Here is a 24,830-nt window from a genome sequence, read left to right as displayed (position 1 = left end):
ACACACACACACTATATATATATATATATATATATATATATATATATATATATATATATATATATATATATATATATATATATATAAATGTAAATACAACTGTATGCTCATCTGCATGTCTTAGGCAGGTCTGCAACCCCGCCTTTCCCCATTATCACCCAGCATACAGCACTTCCACTGCAGCAAGGGATTCTGGGAAATGACATGCAAATGAGCACACAGTGCCACTTTTTGCTTCAAAAACCATTTTTAACATGGTTCCCTATAGGCTTAAGCTTGCTGCATGGTCACAGCTTTGAGCACAGCCAGGTATAACATTGTAAACCGGTTTACAAAATGGTCCTTTTTGTGAGCGAAGCAAGATTGGCCCTTTCAAGTTTCTAGCGATCACTCACCAGCCAGGAGAAGAAGCCTGAAGATTTGTCCTGCGAGGAGATCTGCCCCTCGTAGGGCCCAAAGACGTGACCCTTGGGGATGACCTTGTCCACGCAGCGCACTTCGCTCTCACCGCTGCTGTCCCGCACCACCTCGATCCCGCAGGGCGCAGTCAGTGCCGCCCGCTCCGGCATCCCTATGGGCATCGACGTATCGGGTACAAGTGTCGGGGGTCCGTGATTCGGGCACTCGTCCACAAAGTATTCCTGGCAGGACTCGCAAACTGAGGGAGGGGAGAGATACATCAGTCCCCAATACCTGCAGATACCCTGCGGGGAAGGGATTTACCCGCAAATTTGGGGCTATGATCAAGCCTTTAATTTGGAGCCCCCTCCAAAGTCTACATTAACATAGAGATATTATTATTATTATTACAATTTTTTTTAAAGAAACAATCCAAGCCTGTGATTTTTTTTTTACATGTTTTTATATACCGTATTGGCCCGAATATAGTGCTATGTTGTTTTCCTAAAAATATCCTTCCGGAAACTGTACGCGTATTATATGCGCCGCCTAACACCTTTTATTTTTCATGCAGAACACCGTCAAAACTTTAGGATCATATTATGTGCGAGGCCGTACTATATTCGGGCCAACACAGTATATACAGCATTGAAGCTCTCTAGTGCTGAACCCCGTTAATTTCAGCTCCGGGGACCCCTTGCTTCCAGAGATACTTACTTCCGAAGTGGGTGCCGGTAGCAGTTCTCCTAGGCTACTAGCGTTCACAATATGTCCTCTGTTTAAAGATCTCAGGCCCTGGGGGCCAATAGGAAGCCATGATGTCATCAGTGCGGATTCCTATTGGACCATGTGACACAGAGCTTTAAATTTTAAAGCCCAGCTTGCTCAGCCAGAGCAGCTACCGGCACCTACTATGGAGGTAAGTATCTATGGAAGAAGGGGGTTCCCACAGCTGCAAAAAAAATCAGCCGACTTCAATTGCTCCTTTAAGGGTTAAAAACCCCCAAAAAAACGGGGGTTGGGTGCGCACCTTTCTCTATTATATGTTGCGGCTGCCACAAATGTAACAAACTTACAAACATAAAGAGTAAACAAAATCCAACCTGTGAGCACATTCACGTGTGTCACAGGTGTGCAACCCTGCCCTTCCCCATTATATCTTGGCATACGGTGCTTTCACTGCAGCCAGGGATTCTGGGTAATGACATGCAAATTTAAACAGAATTTCCCAGCACATAAGAACCATTTGATCCACCCAGCCTGCCTATTTTCCCATCTGCTGTAAAACCTTTTTGATCCTTGGGTTTCCTTTATATTTCGGATTTAATCTGTAGTGTATCCCATGCATTTTTCGGGGGGTTCCCCTTACTCTATTAGCCTCTACCACCTCTGCTGAGAGACTGTTCCACGTATACAAAACCCTTTTCTGTAAAGACCTACTTCCCCTGAGCCTCCAACTTCAGAGCTTGGAACCAGATTGAAATCAACCCAACTTAATGACATGCGTCTGTTACTGTAAGAAAAGTCAGGGCCCTTCACACCCTACTAAATACATCTCGCTGTAATATGCGCGCCCCGTAACTCCTCCCCGCCTCATTTTACCGCGCCCCGTTTCCGCTCATCCTAAATTACAACCGGTGATGGGGGGCGACGCAGCGTCACACACTCACGCCAAGAGACACACGTTGGGATAAGCAGCTATCGCCCGCGCGGCTGGCAACGTGACTTACACCAGAAATCCACCTGCTGGATGCTCCGAGACATGGTCAGTTCTCTCTTGCCCTTCGGTCTCCTGGGCTCCAGTTCCATGCAGTGAGAGTCCGACCCCGCAGAGCTGCAAACATCAGTACAACGTTATCACCCATCAACTCCAGAGCAGCAAAGACAGGTGCGGGCATCGGGGCAGTCACGCAATCGGACCGGCTCCGTCTTAGGACTTTGCTGAGCAATGTACAGGTTATTTACACAGGAGGAGTGGCATTTGGATACGGTCTAGGATATTTGGTCATGACCGTTTCGCCGCGATCAAATGGCCACCGCTTCGCCATGACTCACCCGGCCGCTGGCCGCATCGTCGCTAAGGTTCAGTGCCTAAACCCCTTACCCTAACCCCCTCCCCAAAGACCTTCACCTAAAAATCCCATGCCCTTATCCTAAAACCAATCCAAAGGTGATATGGTTCTATCTGTTAAGCTGTCCATGAGCTGAATAAATGCTATTTTTTATGGGAGTTTCCCGTGGTTGATCCTCCGTTTTTTGTGCTGTTGTAGCTGTGCTTCATCTCATACAGATCCCACCTTACCCAAATACACCCTACCCTAAGCCCTTACCCTAATACCCCCTACCCCAAGCCGTTACCCTAATACCCCCTACCGCTTATCCTAAAAACCCCTACCCCAAGCCTTTATCCTAAAAACCCCTATCCTAAACCCTTACCAAATACCCCCTACCCCAAGCCGTTACCCTAATATCCCCTACCCCAAGCTCTTATCCTAAAAACACCTACCCCAAGCCTTTATCATAAAAAACCCTACCCCAAGCCCTTATCCTAAAACCCCCTACCCTAACCCCTTACCCTAAAACCCCCTACCCTAATCCCTACCCTAACCCCTCACCCTAAAATCCCCCTACCCCAACCCCTTACCCTAAAAAAAACCCTACCCAGGATATCCTTAAAACGTGACCTGTTGGGGGGAGAGGACTGGAGTTGAGAACCCCTGGGCTAATTATATGCACTTTGAAGAATCAGTTTGTCTACGTTGTGTTGCAGGATTCTCCTCGCCTGAAACTATTACCCCGCACTTTAGAACTGTAGGGTTAAAAATCTCCCACCAGGGGAAACAAAAATGGCTGCCACACCGCAGGCCACTAGGAAGCCACACCGTCATCAGTCGCGGTTTCCAATTTGAGGGCCATTTAAATCCCCTTTGCGAAACCAGGAAGTAAATCCGGTAACTCCAGCGGGAAGTCACCCGGAAAGGGAAATACAAATACTCTTGATCTGCAGACCGTTTCATGCCTGCAATCTCAAAGCAGCTGCGGCTTTAGATAGATGGAATGTGCAGTAATACTCAGTACAGCTTTATATCAGAGCACGTACAACTGTCTCCCTCAAACAGAAAACGCATCGAGAGTTGAGCAGTACGTAGCTGGCCCGTGCTGTAGCGAAGGGGACACAATATATAACAGATCTCATAAAATCAGCAGCTTTGTTTTGGTTTTCAACACGATGAAGGTTAATTTGTTGGCAGGAACTTAAATATATATTATATATTTCTCTTTCTGCCACCTATCACTTAATAAGTGTATGTAGAAGAGCGTGTATATTGCGTCAGACGAGCGTATATTGCGTTAGAGTAGCGTATATATAGCGTTAGAAGAGTGTACATATAGCGTTAGAAGAGCGTACATACAGCGTAAGAAGAGCGTACATATAGCCTTAGAAGAGAGTACATATAGCCTTAGAAGAGCGTACATATAGCCTTACAAGAGCTTACATATAGCCTTACAAGAGCTTACATATAGCGTTAGAGTAGCGTATCTATAGCGTTAGAAGAGCGTACATATAGCCTTAGAAGAGCGTACATATAGCCTTAGAAGAGCGTACATATAGCCTTAGAAGAGCGTACATATAGCCTTACAAGAGCTTACATATAGCGTTAGAGTAGCGTATCTATAGCGTTAGAAGAGCGTACATATAGCCTTAGAAGAGCGTACATATAGCCTTAGAAGAGCGTACATATAGCGTTAGAGTAGCGTATATATAGCGTTAGAAGAGCGTATATATAGCGTTAGAAGAGCGTATATATAGCGTTAGAAGAGCGTATATATAGCGTTAGAAGAGCGTATATATAGCGTTAGAAGAGCGTATATATAGCGTTAGAAGAGCGTATATATAGCGTTAGAAGAGCGTATATATAGCGTTAGAAGAGCGTATATATAGCGTTAGAAGAGCGTATATATAGCGTTAGAAGAGCGTATATATAGCGTTAGAAGAGCGTATATATAGCGTTAGAAGAGCGTATATATAGCGTTAGAAGAGCGTATATATAGCGTTAGAAGAGCGTATATATAGCGTTAGAAGAGCGTGTATATATAGCGTTAGAAGAGCGTATATAGCGGTAGAAGAGCGTATATAGCGGTAGAAGAGCGTATAGAAGAGCGTATATAGCGGTAGAAGAGTGTATATAGCAGTAGAAGAGCATATATAGCGATAGAAGAGCGTATATAGCGGTAGAAGAGCATATATATAGCGTTAGAAATGCATATATGGTGTTAGGGGAGAACATATATAGTGTTAAAAGAGCGTATATATAGCGTTAGAAATGCATATATGGTGTTAGAAGAGCGTATATATAGCGTTAGAAATGCATATATGGTGTTAGGGGAGAGCATATATAGTGTTAGAAGAGCGTATATATAGCGTTAGAAATGCATATATGGTGTTAGAGGAGCAATCAAAACTGCTTGGCTTTTACCTTCTGTACTGGGGGATCCTCAGGAGATGTAGCGACATACTTACAGGGGTAGTTACCAGTGTTCTCCCCATCGGGAGTTTAATATGGCCGCCAAACCTTATGGGTCCCACGGGGGTAATCGGAAACCGCAACGGTATTGGACGGCCACGTAATTGTTCAGGGAGAACATTGGTAACTACACTGCTACCTTGGGAACCGGCTGTAGGAGGAAGTCCCAGGAGCTATAAAAACGGGTCTGTTCACCTCCCGAGGAGCCCCTGGTTTAAATGTTGCAAAATAAAAATAGACCTATGTGGCCGGATCGCTGATTTAAAAGGACCGCTCTCTGTTGACACGTGTGTGCCTGTGCCACACGTGGGCAGCCTCCGCGTCTCTCACCAGAGCTGCCTGTATCCCTGCTCTTCAGCTGGGGAGACCGCCTCTCTCTTCACCCTCACGATGTCTCCAAGCGGTGGGCTGTACGATGGCCGGCAATCCTTCACACTTTCACTCATGGTGCCCTGAAAGAGAAGGATCTTTAATCATTCATTCTCTCAGCCCCTGGTTTCAATTAGAGCAGCGGGTGGGCAACTCCCGCCCTCAAAGGCCACCAACAGGTCAGGTTTTCAGGATCTCCCTGCTTCAGCATGGGGGGCTCAGTCGAAGACTGAGTCACCGGTGTTGAAGCAGGGACTGATTGAGCCTCCTGTGCGGAGGCTGATTGAACCACCTGTGCTGAAGCAGGGATGTTGGCCCTTGAGGACTGGAGTTGCCCACCCCTGAATTAAAGAGTAAGCTCATGGTAGTGGACATCCTGCCCACCTCTATACCATCGTTGCCACAGAAGTTGTAACATGGCTTATTAGAACGGAATATCTTCACTTGGAAGTGTATACTGTAGAGACATACACAATCTTAGCAAGCTCAAAACCCAAGATATAGAGATATATAGATATATATATATATATTATATGTGTGTGTGTCATTGGGAGTGCTATTGGGTTTGTGACCTTAGGCTGGGTCCATGGTGACCGCGCACTCGCGTCCGTGCGACGTCACCCGCTATTTTTAGCTCCAGCAATTTGTGGCCAGGGTAGACGCGACGTCGGGGGGCGCGGCCGTGATGTCACGGAGATGGTGCGCCCTCATTGGGCGAACTACTCACATGACCTGGCCGCGCGCCGTGGAATGAAATGTAACCGATTCCTCGTGCGCCCTCGCGGTCTATGGCTGTGATCTAAGGCATTGTGATTGTGCCGCGCGCGCCCTCACTGACCATGGACGCGGCCTTATGTATACAACAAGAGACAAGAAGGCCCCAACGCTACATCCAACCTGACCAATCATTACGTACATTAATGTGAATTTTATCTATATTCTGTCTTTATAAATGTTGGTCATTTCGCTCAATACCTTGTAGCAAACCTTTGTAGCATTATAATGTCATATATTTCCCATAAAAAGCCACAAAGAAAACACGAAGAGCTGCATTTACCCCTCTCTAGCAGCAAAAGGGTTAATATTAAGCCTTGGTATGTGACATGTATTGGCTGAGTCCCTCTCTGGTTTCGCACAGCCCAGGAATGTATTGTTCTGCCCCTCCGCTCTGCAAACAGTTCTGGACTTGTTCCCCTGCAGCTGGGGGCATATTCACCTTAGTTCCCACTCACTCACTACGCGCTCGCTGCTCGCTCTCGTGCGTGTCACCGGCTCTGCATCATCCCATGGCAGAGCTGTCACTACTCACGGATTTCCTGTAAGTCTTGGTGAGTTTTAGCACTAAACTATAGAGAAACCCCCGCTACTGCTTGCAATATATAAATATATATAATAAACAGAATTACATACCAAATAAGGACAAATCAAGCGCACACAGATAAAGAAGGTAACGAGAGCTCCGATCCTGAGAGCTTACACTCTACAGGGAATAAGGGACAATGTTTAAAAAAAAGGGTAAAGTGGCTGCTTGTTGTGGGGCGGAGTATACATCAGGATGGGGTATGGCCCCGCCGCACAGCTGATCCCATTAAGGTTTCGGGGTAAGGATGAGGATGTTAGGAAGGGGTGAGGATGTTAGAGGGTGAGGATGTTAGGCGTATGGAAGATAAGCTTCCTGGAAAAGGTGAGTTTCCAGGGAGTTTGTAACTGACAACAAGTTAAAGCACTCACTATTTTTAACACTTGTTTGATAATGTAATATATGTTTAATATCTTTTTTAAATGTATTCCTGGAATTCTTCCTCTAAACACCACATCAAAAACCTGACGTCATGCTATGAATTCAAAGGCCAATAATGTAAATATTAAGTCACCTTTGCTCCCGGAAACAGCATGGCACTAACTACTATGTCCGTTAGTGATAATTATATGCGCAAAAGTCCCCCTTAACATATCCCCAAAGGTCTGTTAAGGTTAACACAGGGACCGCTAGGTTAGTTAGGTTATACCTATACATAGCGTTACTAGCATGCAGACACTGAAATAGGGCTTTTACAGGGTAGGGGTGGGTGTAAAACCCAACAGTTAGCGATGATTTACCCAACATAGCGTTATTTGTCTTTCCTTTTTAACTTCACTTTCGGGTCCAGATGGGAGTAATAATAATATAATAATAATATAATAAGACATAGTGAATGTTAGATTATTGGAAGCGAACGCGACGCTGCGCTACAATAATGTTCCGCTAAACCTATGCAACTGAGATGTAGAACAGCCATTGTTGTTGCATAGAATTAGCTTTGTAGATATGCACTAAACTCCGGAAACAACATCCGTTAATCGTTTATAGATCGTCCGTTACTGGTCGACAGATCGTCCGTTACTGGTCGACAGATCGGCCGTTACTGGTCGACATATCGGCCGTTACTGGTCGAGAGATCGGCCGTTACTGGTCGAGAGATCGGCCGTTACTGGTCGAGAGATCGGCCGTTACTGGTCGAGAGATCGGCCGTTACTGATCGAGAGATCGGCCGTTACTGATCGAGAGATCGGCCGTTACTGGTTTAGGTAACGTGACGTTATGAGCCCCGAGTTACCGAAGTTCTGTGAATATTCTAGTCCATTGCGATGATTACATTTCTTCCGTCAGTATCAAACAGGAATTTATCCCCAGCTGTACTGCGCCTTATCCGTGCATAACTGCTTTGTGTGTTAAAATGAAATGTGTACAACATTTTATTGGTGGATTATTCTTTGTTTACAGTAAAGTCACGCGAGTTTCATGTCCATGTATTTGCCACCAATATTGCTGTTTGATTTCGCTTGTGATTTGGAGCTTATATAAAGCACAAGAAGAGATACGGAAGAGTTACATGATGCACATATTATAATAATGGGATGAGATTATATAACTACTCTTGGGTCTACCACCCAAAAAGCAATAGGTCTTGTTCTTTTATTTTATCTTCTTAAAAGATACTTCCTTCTTGAACCTTACAGAAACACTTTAAACTACATGGTCCTAAAACGGTAACGGAGTGCTCACCACAAACAAGGCGTGACCACGAGGCCGAGGTGGGGATTTGATATAACACCAACCCACAGCCGCGTGGGCGCATCTGGAGTGTAGATTGGTCGAGGTATCCGGGTCGGGGTAGGAGAGGTCTGGATGGTCAGTAATACTTGCCGAGGTCGGTGTTGGAGAGTAGCGGATCGTAGGGGGTACTTAGCCATGGTCTGGATTGGAGAGAGGCGGATTGTCATACGTAGCCGAGGTCACGAGAACAGAAGAAGATTGGAGTCCGGAGGAAAAGCTAGAGGTCAGGAACAAGGATCTGGAAACACGACAAGACTGTGGAGGCAAGACAGCAGTGTACACTTCGCTCATAGGAAGGCTTATGCTGAGCCAATTTGCCAGTGTGGCAGCTTTTGTCTGGTAGTTGCCTTTTTGAGGTTCTCCTGGATCCTTCTCCATAAATTCTGATGTCTGCTGCTGGTACCCCAGAAGTGGGGGTAGTGATGGGTAGAGGTAATGGGTGAAACCATAATTAACAAAGAAGGCCGACTCAGTGGTGGATTCATTGCGCAAATTATGTGCGAATTCAGCCCAAATAAGGAGATCAGACCAGTCGTCCAGAGTGTCCGAAACGAAACACCGGATATACTGCTCCAGGGACTGCTCGGTTCAGTCTGGCCATTGGTTTGGGGATAATACCCTGAAGAAAAATGTAGCACTATCCCTAGTTGCTGGCAGAAGGAGAACCAGAACTTGGATACGAACTGTGACCCTCTATCTGAGACTATGACCAATGGTACCCCATGGAGGCGAAAGATTTCTTTGATGAAGACGTCTGCAAATTTGGGAGAGTTGGGGAGACCTTTCAATGGAATAAAATGAGATTGCTTTGAAAAACGATCTACCACAACTAAGATGGTATTCATCCCTTTAGATACCGGCAGTTCGACTATGAAGTCCAGGGACAAGTGTGTCCATGGACGATCCCAGATGGGCAGCGGTCGAAAGAGTCCTGGTGGTTTATCCTGGGGAGTCTTATTTCGAGCATGCAGCAACAAATTCTTTGATGTCCTTTTGCATGCCGGGCCACCAAAAGGTTCGTTCCACAAGGTCGGTGGTCCATCTGGGTCACCTGGGTGACCTGAAGACTTTGAAGAGTGACCCCATTCAAGGACCTTCTTCCGATGAGGTGGTGAGGTAAACAATCACCCATCAGGAACTACGAGACCCTCAGGGATGTGAGACTGCTCTTGTACAATGTCTCACAAAGCATCAAAAAGAGTTGGCGGATAGAATATATTTGGAGTGAAGAATGGGTTCCTGCCGATTCTCGGTTTTGTCGGCCACAAGAAACTGACGGGAAAGAGCATCGGCTTTGATATTTTTAGAACCCGGAAGAAAAGAGATAATAAAATTAAAACGGGAAAAGAAAAGCAACCACCGGTCTTGACGAGCCCCTAAGCGTCGAGCGCCCTCGATATAGAGCAAATTCTTGTGGTCAGTGAGAATAGTGATCGGGTTCTCTGTGACTTCAAACAGATGTCCCCATTCCTCCAGGGCTAACTTGATTGCTAGGAGTCCCCGGTTACCCACGTCATAATTTTGTTCCACTGGAGAACATTTTTTCGAGAAAAAGGCACAGGGGTGAAGTCTGCAATGAGGTTTCCTTTTATGGGATAGAACAGCACCGGCCCCGAATTCTGACACATCTACCTCCCAGGTGAACAGCAGCTTGGGGTTCAGATGAATGAGGATAGGTGCAGAACTGAAGGCGGTTTTCAAGTGATCAAAAGCTTGGATAGCTGCCGGCGACCATGAAGCAGGATCCGCACCTTTCTTAGTTAAAGCTGTGATGGGACCTACCGCAGAGAATACATTTTGAATGAACCTGTGGTAGTAGTTCGCAAACCCCAGGAAACGTTGCACGACTGAGGGTAGTGGGACGAGGCCAATCCAGAACCGCCTTTACTTTCGCAGGATCCATGGTGAGACCTGTGTTGGAAATGATGTATCCTAGGAATGCTGTGGAGGATTGATGGAACTGGCATTTTTCCAGCTTGGCAAACAAATGGTTTCACGTAGGCGTAGAAGTACCTGTTTGACATGCTCCTGTGAGGACGTAGAAAAGGCCATTATATCATCCAGATAGATGACGAATTGATTAATGAAATCTTCAGATATGCTATATCAGGTCCTGGAAGACAGCAGGGGCATGACAGAGACCTAATGGCATGACGGAATATTCATAGTGGCCATCACGGGTATTGAAAGCCGTTTTCCATTCGTCACCTTGATGGATCCTTACCAGATTGTAGGCCCCACGGAGGTCCAATTTAGTGAAGATTTAAGTAATTTAGTAAGACCTCTGTAATCAGTACATGGACGTAGTGACCCGTCCTTTTTCTTCACAAAGAAGAAGCCTGCGCCGCCGGCTGGAGAAGAAGATTTTCGAATAAAACCCCTTTGTAAATTTTCATGGATATACTCCTTCATAGCTTTTGTCTCAGGAAGGGAAACTGGGTAAGAAATTAACCTGGGAGGTACAGAGCCAGGTAGCAAGTCAACAGGACAATCAAAAGGACGATGTGGTGGCAAGACCTCAAATCTGGCTTTATCAAAAACGTTGCGAAATTCGGCATAGACCTCGGGCAATTTTACCTTCTCTTCTTTGGGAGCAGTAACCCCACTAATACTTTTGATGGGCACAGTGAAGTTCTTGGAACAAAAGGGGCTCCACAGGACAGGTTCCTTGGCAGACCAATCGATGCATGAATTGTGGAGTTGCAACCATGGAAGGCCAAGAATCACGTCCACCGAAGGGGTGTGAATGGCATTCAGCTGGATCTCTTCATTGTGGTCCTCACCTGTACAAAGATGAAAGAGAACCAGCATATGCTGGTTGCAGAGGTCGACCATCTATGGCTTCTAACCCTACTGGGAATTTCTTGCGAACGAGGGGGATGTTATTTCTCTCGTCGAAGCTTTGATCGATAAAATTGCCTCCCGACTCGGAATCCAGAAAGGCCATAGCAGAAGTGTGGAGGCCCTCGTCGGTAAGCGCAACAGGAAGCAAGATCCTGGTAGGCAGCTGTTTAGCTGCGGCAGAGGATGTAGAAAGTGTTCCCAATGTGATTCCCCTGGACCTCATTGGGAGTTTGTGTTTTCCCGACTTGTGGGGAAAAAAAAAAAAAGGAGTACCTGATGTCCAGGATTGCCACAGTAGAGACAGAGACCGGCATTGCATCAACGCTGTTTCTCGCTGGAAGACAACTTGTTACCTCCAAGTTGCACAGGCTCTGGGATATCTGGCGGAAGGGGTTCAGCTGTACCGACATGGAAAGAAGGAACCCCCGGAGTAAGCTGCCTATGACAAGATCTTTCACTTCTCCTGTCTTGCAGACGTAGATCAATGCGAATACATATGGCGATGAGTTCATCGAGATAAGTGGGACGTTCATGTGCTGCGAGCTCATCCTTTAAAATCTCCGTAAGACCTTGCCAGAAGGCGGCTGCTAACGCCTCATTATTCCATCCGGTCTCGGCATGAAGAGTAGCGGATCGTAGGAGATACTTAGCCGTGGTCTGGATTGGAGAGAGCCGGATCATCGTGGTACTTTGCCGAGATTAGTATTGAAGAGGTGCAGATCGTCGTACATAGCTGATGTCAGGAGAACAGAAGAGCGGAGTCTGGAGCAAAAGCTAAGGTCAGGAATAAGGATCTGGAAGCACGACAAGACTGTGGAGGCAAGACAGCAGTGAACACTTTGCTCACAAGAAGGTTTATGCTCAGCCAATTTGCCAGTGTGGCAGCTGAGCATATAAAGGGAGCTTGTCCAATGAGAGGAGAGCATACTCAGTAGTATGCCTGGCTGTGGTTGGCTGGAGAGAATCAGCAAAGGTGTATACTAGGCAGAGGAATTAGCATAGGCAGAGCAAGGAAGGTTCTGCGCATGTGTGAGTGTCCCACATAGCGGGAGCGCGCTGCGTGATGGTGGCGTCACCGTGCGAGCGTAGTCTGGAGGCGGGGCCAGCATTTAGTGCAGAGTGTGGTCCGCGCACGCGCCCCTAGATGGAATGCTGGTATTCGCCAATAGGCGAGATGTGCTGCAGGAAACGGGAGAAGCGAACACCCGGTCGCGGGTTAGCGTAAGCGAGGAACGCGCCGAGGATCACGGATCCTGACCAAAATGTTGTATAAGTATTTAATAGTACGACTACGATTATACCAGTATGGGTGTGCGCGCAGTCTGATGACGTCACCGCTGTGATCCAGCAAAGCGGCATGTGAACTGAAGGAGGCAGCCGGAGAAGAAGGGAGGCGTGGCCGTGAGCTGTTCGCCCTCATTGGCTAAACCGACCACGACACGCCGTCGCCTGCCGAGAACAAATTCTCAAGTCTGTTCTCCTGTCTGCCGCCCTGCAGTTCCTGGCGGCGCATGCAGCGCGTTAGGTATGTACATTTTAATTGTCTTCTTGCTATTTGTTTTCGAGCTGCGCGGCGGCGCACAGTGCACTGGCTCCTTTTGGTATAATCACGGCCTTAGGCTAAGGCCCCGCTCCCTCAGTCAGCACGCCCACACTGCATGCAGGCAGCGCGCTGAGAGGCAATTGACCGCTACCTGCGGTCTGTAGGGAGCAGGAGGGGCGTGGTTTGAGCGGGGGGCGTGGTTTGAACGGAGGGCTCTCGTGCTGTCGGACCCCCCACGTCGGTCCCTCTCTCACTCCCAGAGCCCCTCGCACTCTGAAGCCAGGAGTCCCAGGGGCGAACAACACAGAGGGAAGGACACACACAGGCACACACACACACACAGGCACTCATACACACACACACACACACACAGGCACTCATACACACACACAGGCAAATACACACGGGGTGAATCGGAACGAGGGGGGGGGGGATCAGTCGGAGAAGGGGGGGAATCGGAGGAGCAGAAGGGAGAAATCGGAGGGGAGGGGAATCGGAGCAAAGGAGGGAAATCGGATTGGCTGCTGGGATCCAATCCGTGATTGGTTCCCTTGCGTGTCACGTGACACTCGCCGAAACCACAAGCTCCTTGTAGCTCCGGCTGGCTGACGCATCACAGCACGCAGTCAGCCACCCGGAAGGCGCCAGCGGGGACCTCCACAGTGGAGGAAAGGGGCTGGTGGCCCGCTGCCGCGCGGTCGCGCACACCGCCAGACGCAGCGGGACCAAAGCCTAAGTCTTCAAGTAGTGCTGTAGAAGGCTATGTGGAGGAATCCTTTATCCTGGCCTCAGAAAGCCCCTCACAAACTGTACCAGAAGCAAAGGGCTTCCCCTTTATCTCTGAATAATATATTCTATGAAAAGCAGAATATATTTTTTTTTAAAAACAAACAAAAAAAGAAAACAATATTGGATCCATCTGAACCGCTGCTCGGATCAATGAGCCGGAGGCAGAAACGAGGCAAGATTATTTCTCAGCTTCCAATACTGGGAAATAACACAAGAACAAACCCTCTCAAAGATCAGTATTTGGGTAAAAAAAACAAGCATCCACAATCCAGATGTGACCCCTCAAAGGGGCAATCCATCCTAGGAGCAAAGTGTACTAATGGCAGTGACGTGGTTAAGGGGTCAGTCCCTCCTAGGGGCAAAGTGCACTAATGACAGTGATATGTTTGCTCCCAGGAGGGACTGACCCCTTAAACATGTCACTATTAGTAAACTTTTCTGCCAGGAGAGACTGACACCTTAACCATGTCACTGCCATTAGTGCACTTTGTCCCTAGGAGGGACTGACCCCTTAACCATGTCACTGCCATTAGTACACTTTGTCCCTATGAGGGACTGACCCCTTAACCATGTCACTGCCATTAGTAAACTTTGTCCCTAGGAGGGACTGACCCCTTAACCATGTCACTGCCATTAGTAAACTTTGTCCCTAGGAGGGACTGACTCCTTAACCATGTCACTGCCATTAGTGCACTTTGTCCCTAGGAGAGTCTGACCCCTTAACCATATCACTGCCATTAGTACACTTTGTCCCTAGGAGTGACTGACCCCTTAACCATGTCACTACCATTAGTACACTCTGCCCCTAGGAGGGACTGGCCGTTTAATGATGGAGCCCTGTATATATAACCCCATGTGCGGCCCAGCGCACACTGCAGGAATATGACACCCTGACCTCACAGGGCCTCTCACAAGCAGATCAACCCACCTGCCCGAAGACCCGCCCTTCCTCGCAGACGTCACACCCCCACCCCGCCCCCCCCATTGGCCGAGCCGCCTGCCCGTCAAAAGAAAGAAGACGGGAGCCGAGCGAAACAGCGCATCGGGAGCGCGCGTGCACTCAGGCAGGCGGGGCGCGCTCCCGCGGATACCTGCACCCCCCCCCCTCTCTCTCTCCGGGGGGGCTACTCCACATTCCCCGGGCAAATAACCGCCCCAACGTGTCCCTAATACCCACACCCCCCCTCTCCGGGCAAATAACCGCCCTAACGTGCCCCCGCACCCCCCTCTGTCCCCCGCAGGGTACTGGCCACCGTGGCTAGTGTGAGGGCTCGGGGCAGACTCACCTTCCCAGGGCGGTGCGGTGCCCCCGCGGTGGGGGGGGGATAGTGGAGTGGGGGCGCGGTGCCCCCGGGGTGGGGGGAAATGGGGGGCAGCGCTCAGGGCCGCCGGCGCCCCCTCCTCCTCTCCCCTCCTCCGCTGCTGCCAGCTGTGGCCACCATCTTCTTCCACAGGAAGTGACGGGGGGGACGGAAGCACCGGGGCAGGGCCGGGTACCGGGAGACAGGAGGCGGGCCACCGGGGCAGGGCCGGACCCCCGTGTACCGGGAGAGAGGGGGGCGGGGTCACCGGGGCAGGACCGGGAGAGGGGGCGGGGTCACCGGGGCAGGACAGGGGGCGGGGTCACCGGGCCAGGGTACGGCAGGCCGCGCGCGCGCGCGTGTATGTGTGTGTATGTATATATGTCACTGTGTTGAGCTGTCACTGACACCCGCATTAACCCGCGCACTGCTGGGGTGGCTGAGGACATGACTGGTCCGGTTCGGAAGGGAAACCGAGACTTGTCATCGGGGTGACAAAAAAGCGCCGCATGCATTCCAGGATAAGGACAAGGTGGTGTCTTTATTTGTCATTTATTTTAACTAAAAAAAAAGAAAGGGGGGGGTAGAATGGTAAAAACAACCCGCCCATCCCCCCAACAGGTCAGGTTTTCAGGATATCCCAGCTTCAGCAGAGGTGGCTCAATCGAAGACTGAGCCTCTGAGTCACCTGTGCTGAAGCAGGGACTGGTTGATCCACCTGTGCTGAAACAGGGATAGTCTGAAAACCTGACCTGTTGGAGGGGGGGGGAGGGAGGCTCGAGGACTAAAGTTGAGCCCCCCTTCTCTACCCCTTGCTGAAGTCACCAACTTTTAACCCATGTAGTGCTGGCAGAGGGTGAGTCTTTCACTTTAAGTGACATTTAGGTGACAGTTACACACTGTACCCTATTAACCCCTGTACTGCAGAGACCTGTCGCATTACCAAGTTACTGTTAACCCTGTCAGTGCTGGCAGCTCGTTTCATATTATATAGCTTTACTGCCACTTAACCCTCTATTAAAAGCCCTGTGACACTGTTAAGCCCTGCAGTGCTGGCTACCCTTTCATCTGTCACTTGAATGTCACACGCTCCGTACTGGTGTTGCTGAAATACTATTAACCCCTGATGTGCTGTGTTGGCTAGCAACACATAGAACTTGATAGTTTAGTGTTAACTCCCACTTGGGCAACTATTTCCTGATGTTCCATGTTTTTATCTGTCACTTACATTTCCGCATAGATTACTAGCATGTAATTAAACGTGTGGTCCATTCAGTGCCTGTCACCATACCATGCCTCTAACCCTTTCTGCTGCTAGACAGGGCACCAATGCTTTGCAAAGCAAATTGGTTAACTTATTAGTGACACGTGTAGCGTTCTTTCTCTTTAATGTCACTCCACTTATGAAGGGGTGGCCAACACCTGCCCTCTAGGGCCACCAACAGGTCGAGTTTTCAGAATATCCCTGCTTCAGCGCAGGTGGTTCAATCAATGAAGCACCTGTGCTGAAGCAGGGTATCCTGAAAATCCCTTGAGGACTGGAGTTGACCACTCCTGCATTAATGGATTAGCTGTGTATATTACCTGTTACTGTAATGACAGGGCAGAGTGTTCTATAGGAGAGAATGAGCAGGTTTGTCAGATGAGTGAGATAAGGGTAGCCCAATGTGAAAGTTACCCGCTGTTGCGAAGCCCGCTGCTCCTGCATCGTTGGGGCTCCGGCCGCAGCCCCATCCTGCCTGCCTCACTGGTTGCTAGGTCAACTTGGGAGTCTGTTCCATGGACTCTTCGCCCCTCGCCGGGCCACCTTGGAGAGAACTGAACAAGCAGACCCGGGCATCCCTAGGGTGCAGCGTTGACTTTCTGGTGTGGCCTCTGGGATGGCAGGGGCAGCATGCATTCCCAAAATAAAGGTTAAGCCTGCTTGCTGCCTCTGCCCATCAAGATGGTGACCCACATAAGGAGTTGGTTTGCCATCGTCCCAACCCTGGTAATGTGTAAACTTATGTTGCTGTGTGATTTTCACTGTTATTGCACTTACTTGTGTGACTCACTGTGTGCCTGGGCTAGCAACCATAGATAAGTACCAGACACACAGTGAGTCAGGGGAAAGCATTTCTGTGGGGCCAGGTGCAAGGAACAATGGGAGACTCTGGGAGAACATTGTTCTCTTCCCAGCAGTAAGGCGTCTAACCCTGTGCAATATATGGAACTGAATTAGGAGACCAAGGTTTGGGTTTAAGCCACGTTGGCCCAGTTCCCATTGGTCAGTTCCAATTTCCCACACTCCCATGCCCCACTCCTTGGGGCTGTCCATAGGCACTGGCTCCACTATCTCTCCTGATTGGTCCATTGCTGATGCCTCCCTCACTCCTGATTGGCTCAGCGAAGTAATAGACTCTGCTAATTGGCTGGCACTCGGTTCTCCTTGTTTCCAAATAGAGGACACGAAAGTAGAGAAGCCAACGGGCTCCAGAGTTGGTCTCTGTGTCCAGAAAGAAGCAGGAGTAACTCTTTTTTTTTCTGAAGGAACAAACTTCCGAAGCATGGATTTCAAAGTTGGGTTGAACCTCTCCACCAACACATCGGTCTGCGGGTGGTAAACCTGAAGTTCTTACCGACTTCACGTCCCAACAGCTTCAGGACATCCTCCATCAGCTTGATCATGAAGTTGGTCCCTTTATCCATCAAGATCAATGGGAAGCCCTACCCTGGAGAACAATTCTATCAGCTTAGACAAGGAATAGGCACACCCCTGCTGTTTAGTCTGCACACACTTTGCTCACTATAGCTTCATGCAACATTACCTACCTCTGGCATAATGAACCTGGTATATACATCAACTTTGTTCTTTCTCGTGGCCTCATGGAAATGTTACTCTGTCTATCCACTACAAACTCCTCTTTCCTGACCACACCCAATATCACCATACACCCTGGACTACTCAAAAGCCTTCCACTATCTACTGAATGTTGGTGGAGATATCTAAAAACCAGCACACCAACCACTGCTCACTCTAATCGCAAACACCACAAATGTACAATTTCCAAACAACTACTCATACTATTACTCTCTTTAGCAGGTGATATTGAACTGAACCCAGGCCCTCCCATTTCAACTCTGTCCCATACCCCTGAGAATACCCCCTTCAAATTCCAAAAAGGGCTATCTTTCGCCCATATAAATATCCGGAGCCTGCTGCCCAAACTAGATGAACTAAGAGCATGGTGCCTTATGCATAAACCAAAAGCCATCATTCTCACAGAAATATGGCTAAAACTCCCGCTGCAAATATTGCCATTCAGGGATACTCCATTTCTAGGAGAGATGGGTCAAAGAGAAGAGATGGGGTGTTATTTTATATTGCAGACACCTTACAATTTACTGTAAGGAATAGGGGAACGTCTCCTGCGGCGTGTTCCCTCCTTACCGTCTGCTCCACACACCTCCGCGCCACTTACTGAGCGCACATGCACACGGAGGTCTTTCTACTCTACTACAGAGCTTGGCTCCGCCGCACGCGACGCACGTCCATCATGCGAAGCTAGTGCACCGCTCCCCAGCTGCGAGGCAAGTTCATTAATCTCACCTGTCTCCTGCACCTTGCAGCCAATCTGCTTCCGCGGAGGCCACGCCTCCGCTCCTCCCCTCAGTCCCATTCGTGCTTCACTGCTACATAATCTCAGCTGTCTCACTCATTCCTTGCTGAGCATAGTTCATGGTAACCTTGTGTTTCCACGTCCCTGCCTTGTGCCTTGTGCTTTAACCTTTGCTGCTTGTTTCTCCTGTGTTCCGACTTGACTTTAGGACCGCTCTCTGGATTACCGACCCCGGCTTGCCTATGACCATCCTCACTTCTCCATCCCTGACCACGGCTATCGGACTAACTACCTTCCTACTGACTCCAAACCCTGCCCACGGCACTCCTGGCACCAACTACTCTCCTGGCACCTACCTACGACCTCGGCAACTATCCAGACTAACCCACTCTCTCCAACCCAGACCCGGCGATCTTGACTATCCATCCTCCAGACGTGCCTCCGCTTCTATGGGTGCGCAATTTCATACTTTCCCACCTCAGTACCGGGGTCCCGTCATATTCGTGGTGACAGCAAGCGTTACAGTATGCTCAGCAAAACGAACATGGACCCCGCTGAGGTGGGCCAAGCAAGCCCTCTAGACCGTCTTATCGGTTAGAAGCACAGGTCAGTTCTCTAACCCACGATTTTGCGAACTTTTCTCTACAGCAGCAGCAAAATAGACCTGCGAGACCGGTGGCGACTTTCTCTTCCTCTCCGGAACAAACCATGTCCGCTGAGCCGCGTCTTCCTACTCCTATCCGCTGGCACATGGCAGCCTCTCATTGCAGCTTCTGCCCTGTGCTCCATCATTGGAGGAATGCTCACACACCCTCCCCCTGTGATTGGATCTCCGCCCTTTATATGTTGGGCTTTAGCTCTGAATCAGGGCTGAGCATAATCCCTCTCTGAACGTTGCTGTCTCTGCCACAAGCCGACTGGCTAGTCTCCTTGTGTACCAACCTTTCTAGCTCTCATCTCTAGTTCCTGAGTATCCGGAGGCCTGCTGCTAGTTCAACGCAGAAGCCTGTTCCTGAGTATCCTGAGGCCTGCTACTACTCTCCATGTAAAGGCCTGTGTTTCCTGATTATCCTGAGGCCTGCTGCTACTCTCCACGCAGAGGCCTGTTCCTGACTCCTGTGCTGAAGCGTTGTTTAGCCAGCACAGATTCCTGGTACCTGCTGCATTCTCCCCTAGCAGAGGTTACCCTTCGTTTCTGAAGCCTGCTGCTATTCTCCACGCAGAGGCCTGCTTTGGACTTCTGTGCTGAAGCGTTGGTTTTCCCCGCCGCTGCCCCGCGGTGTACTTCGGCCAGCCTGCTGTCTCCCCCTGCTGAGACCGACGTCATGGGCCGAGCCCGCTCCTCGGGCAGAGGCCACCCCCGCGCTCACGCTCCTAAGCTGAAGCGGGGAACTCCTGACTACCTGTTCCCGAACTCATGCTTGAATAACAACTTTGCTGCCTTCTCCAATCCTGACCCTGCTATGTACGACTACGAACTGCGCACTCCGGATCAGTCTGCGCGGACTAAGGTCAGTGATTACATAACCCCACCTCAGCCCCGCGGTTCGGTCCCGGTTTGTGGCGAGCACAATCGTAACAGTCGCTAAGTACGCTCTTGAGTTTCGGACCATCACAGCAGAGACAGCCTGGAATGATGAGGCTTTGTCTGCGGCCTACTGGCAGGGTCTAGCCGAACCCCCCAAGGATCAACTGGCTGCTCAGGAAAGACCTACTAAATTAGATCTCATTGTGGTATGTATCCGTGTCGACTAGCGTCTCCAGGAGAGAAAAGTTGAAAGCTCTTAATTCCGGCCAGACCCTCTGCCCACAATCTTGTTCCTATAGATTGTTCACTTTCAGACGATCCTGAACCGATGCAACTGGGAAGTCACCGACTTTCTTTTACTGAGAAACAGCGCCGGCGGGACAGCGGCCTCTGTCACTATTGCGGTCACCCTGGTCATCAACTATCTCGTTGTCCACTCAAACCGGGAAACGCCAAAGCTCATTGAAGTATAAGGGAGTCACATTGAGCACTATCCTCCTTCCCAGGAAACTTTGCCAAGCCGGATCATGCTTCCCATTCTCCTCAAGGGTGACAAGTTCCAGGTCTCTACATCCGCCTTCATTGACTCCGGTTCAGGAGGTCATTTTATTGACCAAGATTTTACTTTAAGGAATAGGATTCCTCTTCTCCATAAATCTGTATCTGTCGGGTTGGAAGCCATCGACGAACGTCCGCTCCAGCCAGCCTTTATCTTTTTGAAAACTTGCGAATTCTCTCTCATTACTAAAGACGGCAATAAGGAGGAGATCTCTCTGGACGTAATTTATACACCATCCGTCGAGGTAATCTTGGGCCTCCCCTGGCTTCAACGACGCAACCCACAGTTGGATTGACCAACAAAGACCCATACAGTGGAGCCATCAATGTATCAAGTCTTGTATCAGTCTGTGGCAATAAATCTGCGGTTTAGAGATTCCTAAGGAATACAAAACTACTTTTCCCGAAGTTTATGCTGAGTTCAAAGAGGTCTTCGACAAGGTACGCTCTGAGGTTCTTCCCCCTCATCGGCCATACCCTGCTAAAAGTTTGCAATGAAATCCAGTGTGAAATGGAACTGGGACAACTCATTGGTGCAGTATTCCTAGATTTTGCAAAGGCTTTTGATACTGTTGATCATGCTATCCTGCTTAACAAACTCCAGAGCTCTGGGATAGAGAAACATGCTTTAAACTGGTTTCAGTCATACCTATCAGGTAGATCCCAACATGTGTCCATCTCAGGCTCTAACTCCAACCCCATGGTGTCCCGCAAGGCTCTGGTCTGGGGCCCCTACTCTTCTCAGTGTTCATCAATGATCTTCCCACAGCTTGTAAGGAAGCTTCAATACACATGTATGCAGATGACACAATCCTATATGTACACAGCCATAGCCTCTCTGACCTTGAACTTCAGTCTGACTTTTTGAGACTCAAAAACTGGATTTCCCAAAACAAACTGTTTTTAAACACTGACAAGACTGTGACAATGGTATTTGAGACCAATACTAAATTTTTAAAGCTTCCAGTGACTGAGCTCCAGATCAGAACCAACACTAGAACCAACGCTAACACCACCCTAACTCCTGTTACTAATTTTAAATACCTGGGCATATGGTCTGACTCCCACTTAACATTCAGGATGCACATTGATACCCTGACATCCAAAACCTATGCCAAACTAGGTGTACTTTACAGGAACAAATCCTCCCTAAGTCTGCTGGTCAGAAAGCGTATTGCACTGCAGATGATAATGCCAATTATCGACTGTGGAGACATAGTATATGGCTCGGCACCCCAAACCCAGCTTAGCAAACTTGACACCCTCTACAATTCAATATGCCGTTTTCTTCTCCAATGCAACTACAACACACATCACTGCGAAATGCTCAAAGAACTAGATTGGTCATCACTTTAGTCTAGGTGCAAAGTTCACCTTTCCTGTCTTGCCTTCAAATACTTCCTGGGCAAGCTACCCATCTAACTGAATAAGCTCCTCACCCCTACCACATGCAGCACTTATCATCTGAGATCTGACTCCAATAGACTGTTCATGGTCCCAAGGCTCAACAAAGTATCCGGCCGCTTCTCCTTCTCTTACCGTGCACCACAAAACTGGAACAACCTACCAGAGACTCTCACATCCACCACCAGTTTAAGTTCTTTCAAAACTAAGGCTGTCTCACATTTAATCTGGTCTGTAACTGTTACATATGCCTATAATATATATTATCTTTAACTGTGCATGCAATGTCTTGTATATAATGTATACCCTGTTCACTTATGTACAGTACCGACACACTTTATTCGAGTGTGGTCGGTACCGCAAGCCGGGAAATCTCCCGGCTTGCTAGTGGCCGCCCCTCGCGGTCACGCGTCTTCGGGAGCGTGCGCCCCCTGCACGCGCGTCCAGGGGCTCCCCGAGGGAGCCCTGGTGTCCCGCGATCGCGGGACAGCGGCAGGGGGTTACGGGGGACCCGGCGGACCCGGCAGCGGTAGGGAGAGCGCCCCGATCGGAGGGCGCTCTTCCGCTGCTTCGGCGCGCGCCCGTCACTCTCGGGCGCGCGCCAGGCTACTGCTGCGGCAGAGAACGGGCAAATGCTCGAATAAACTCTGCCGCAGCAGTAACTGTATTTGTAACTTTGTATTATTTGTCTTAACTCTGTGCCCAGGACATACTTGAAAACTAGAGGTAACTCTCAATGTATTACTTCCTGATAAAATATTTTATAAATAAATAGTGATTACATTCTTGGCTCTAGCGGTTTTCAGGGGAAAAGACTCCGGATATCGGGTGGCATAGTCTACTATCGTTAGATGTATCCTTTGTCCTTTCACTGAGGGCTCTAACAGACCTACAAGATCCATACCCACTCTCTCAAATGGAACGTCTACCACAGGTATGGGAATCAATTGGGCCGGTTTTGGATTCTTCTTAGTTCTCAGTTGGCACTTGGGACAACTCGCTCACAGCTTACAAATATCTGCATAGATATTCAGCCAGTAGAATCGAGCCCAAATACGGCCAAAGGTGTTGTGCCGCACCAGGTGCCCTCCCCATGGCTCAGTATGGGATAGTTTGAACACCGTTTTTATAAATATTTTCAGTACCAGGATTTGTCGGATTATCTCCCCTGTTTGTGTAGCCTTAGTGACCCAGAACAAAATATCGTCCTTCAACATGAAATGTGGTAAAATCTTTGCCCCAACCTTATCAACTACTATGTCATTACATACGACTATAATAGGTCTCCCTTTCCCCTCTCTCCGCCCTTCCCTCAACAAAGCAGGCAATTTTACACACAGAGTACTTTGAGTTCCAAGCCAGTCCCGTTTCTCCTTAATTGGGACTCGTTGATTCTGGGGGTAGAGGTCAGGGGAGAACGGGAAGAGGAATCACAGAGTTCAACCTTCCTGAGTACCTGCTGTGGGAGACAGGGAGGATAAAATGCAATGGTAATAGGGTCAGTCATGGCGCAGTATAATAGGTGTGAGCAACCATGGAGCTACCGACACCAACAAGGAAGACTCCTGATCCCGTATCTTCACAGATAGTTGAACTGTGGGGTATCCCTGTGGATAAACTCGATACAGTAAGTGGCTTCATAGGAAACCTCATCTGGGTCCACCAGGGCTTTGAGTACAAGCATCTTGGCGGATCCGGAATCAAACACTTCTGTCTCCAAATGTAGGCAATGTAAGACGAAGTAAATCCAAGGGACTTGGAGTTGGTGAAACAAGTAAAGGCTTTTATTCAGCCAAACTCGGCACCAGCAACAAACCATATTCCAAAATCCTGACAAGCACATGAAAGCCTATTTACGTATATACAAAGTGGGTTTTACTCTGGTCAGGGACCTGTGAAAGCGTGAAGAAAAAATACAAATTAGGGTTCAATGCAACAGAATAACGAGTGAGTTTATTAGCATACAGGTGCACACACTTGGATGGAGACAGCTTGGCAAAGCTGTCTCCCAGGTATACGGCATACAATATATTTATACCCTAATACTAAAGCTCACGCCCCCTTTATGGGGTGACTTGTACGTCATAGAAAATAACAGAAATGTATAAGAAAACAAATGAATATGAGAAAATTGGCTAAAAATCCTTATGCAAGCTCAGTAACCTTTCCCCTACATAAGCATCTGGGGCCCTGTGTTTATGCATTCCTTAAGGGTTGAATATGATAATTGATTTCTATCTCTGCTCCCACCTGATACTTGAATGTGAAAAGTGGCTACTATCTCTAATCCCAGCAAACATGGCCTAGTGCTATCTTAAGGCTGTTATACTATACTCCCTTCTTTTGCAGCTGGCCAGGGCTAGTATCAATAAAATTTGCTGTGAGCAAAACATTCTTTCAACCCGAGCTGTGCTTTCATTTCATGCTGTCTGGCAGACAAACATCAAAATGGATGACACAGACGGGGAAAGGAACACATCAAAATGGCTGTGAACAAAATGGCTACTTAGATATCAAAATGGCTCTGAACAAAATGGCTGCTTAGATCCTAGTGCTGTTTACTTGAGACCCCCATATGCCACTCCCTCAGACCCATACCCGAGATTTGTGCTCAGCCTCAGCCGCACAGCTTCCTCCTCCCAGGAGCAGACAGTGTGCTCTGGCTGTCTTGGCTTTTTTTTGTTTTAAACTTGTGTTTTATTATTTTTCAAAACTTAAGGGGGTGGGGGTACAGAAAATGAAAAAGGTGAATGGGGGGGTGGATTAGGGGGAAATATCCACATAGGTCTCCACGCAGGGATCTTACAAGTGAAAAAATATATATATACATATTTATATATTTATATAATAGTATAAGAGACATCCTATATATT

At 48.5% G+C, this 24,830-nt stretch overlaps 1 protein-coding gene across 3 annotated transcripts in view; it reads right to left on the bottom strand.

The window, feature by feature from the left end:
* Window positions 1-15,145, bottom strand: part of PRDM11 (PR/SET domain 11) — a 49,419-nt gene extending 34,274 nt beyond the window's left edge. For 2 of the 3 annotated variants that reach the window (XM_075567253.1, XM_075567255.1), the window contains exons 1-4: window positions 14,854-15,145; window positions 5,256-5,377; window positions 2,130-2,233; window positions 396-658 (exon numbers count right to left, since the gene is read on the bottom strand). In XM_075567253.1, coding sequence (XP_075423368.1) covers window positions 396-658; window positions 2,130-2,233; window positions 5,256-5,371 — 483 coding nt within the window. In that variant the 5' untranslated portion in view covers window positions 5,372-5,377; window positions 14,854-15,145. Of the gene's footprint in view, window positions 1-395; window positions 659-2,129; window positions 2,234-5,255; window positions 5,378-11,508; window positions 11,843-14,853 lie in introns of those variants that run through there. The other variant, XM_075567254.1, reaches the window with a different exon arrangement.
* Between the last annotated feature and the right edge of the window lie 9,685 nt (window positions 15,146-24,830).

This window comes from Ascaphus truei, chromosome 12 (assembly GCF_040206685.1).
Source record: "Ascaphus truei isolate aAscTru1 chromosome 12, aAscTru1.hap1, whole genome shotgun sequence".
Lineage (NCBI taxonomy): Eukaryota > Metazoa > Chordata > Amphibia > Anura > Ascaphidae > Ascaphus > Ascaphus truei.
This window is presented reverse-complemented; position numbering and strand designations above follow the sequence as displayed.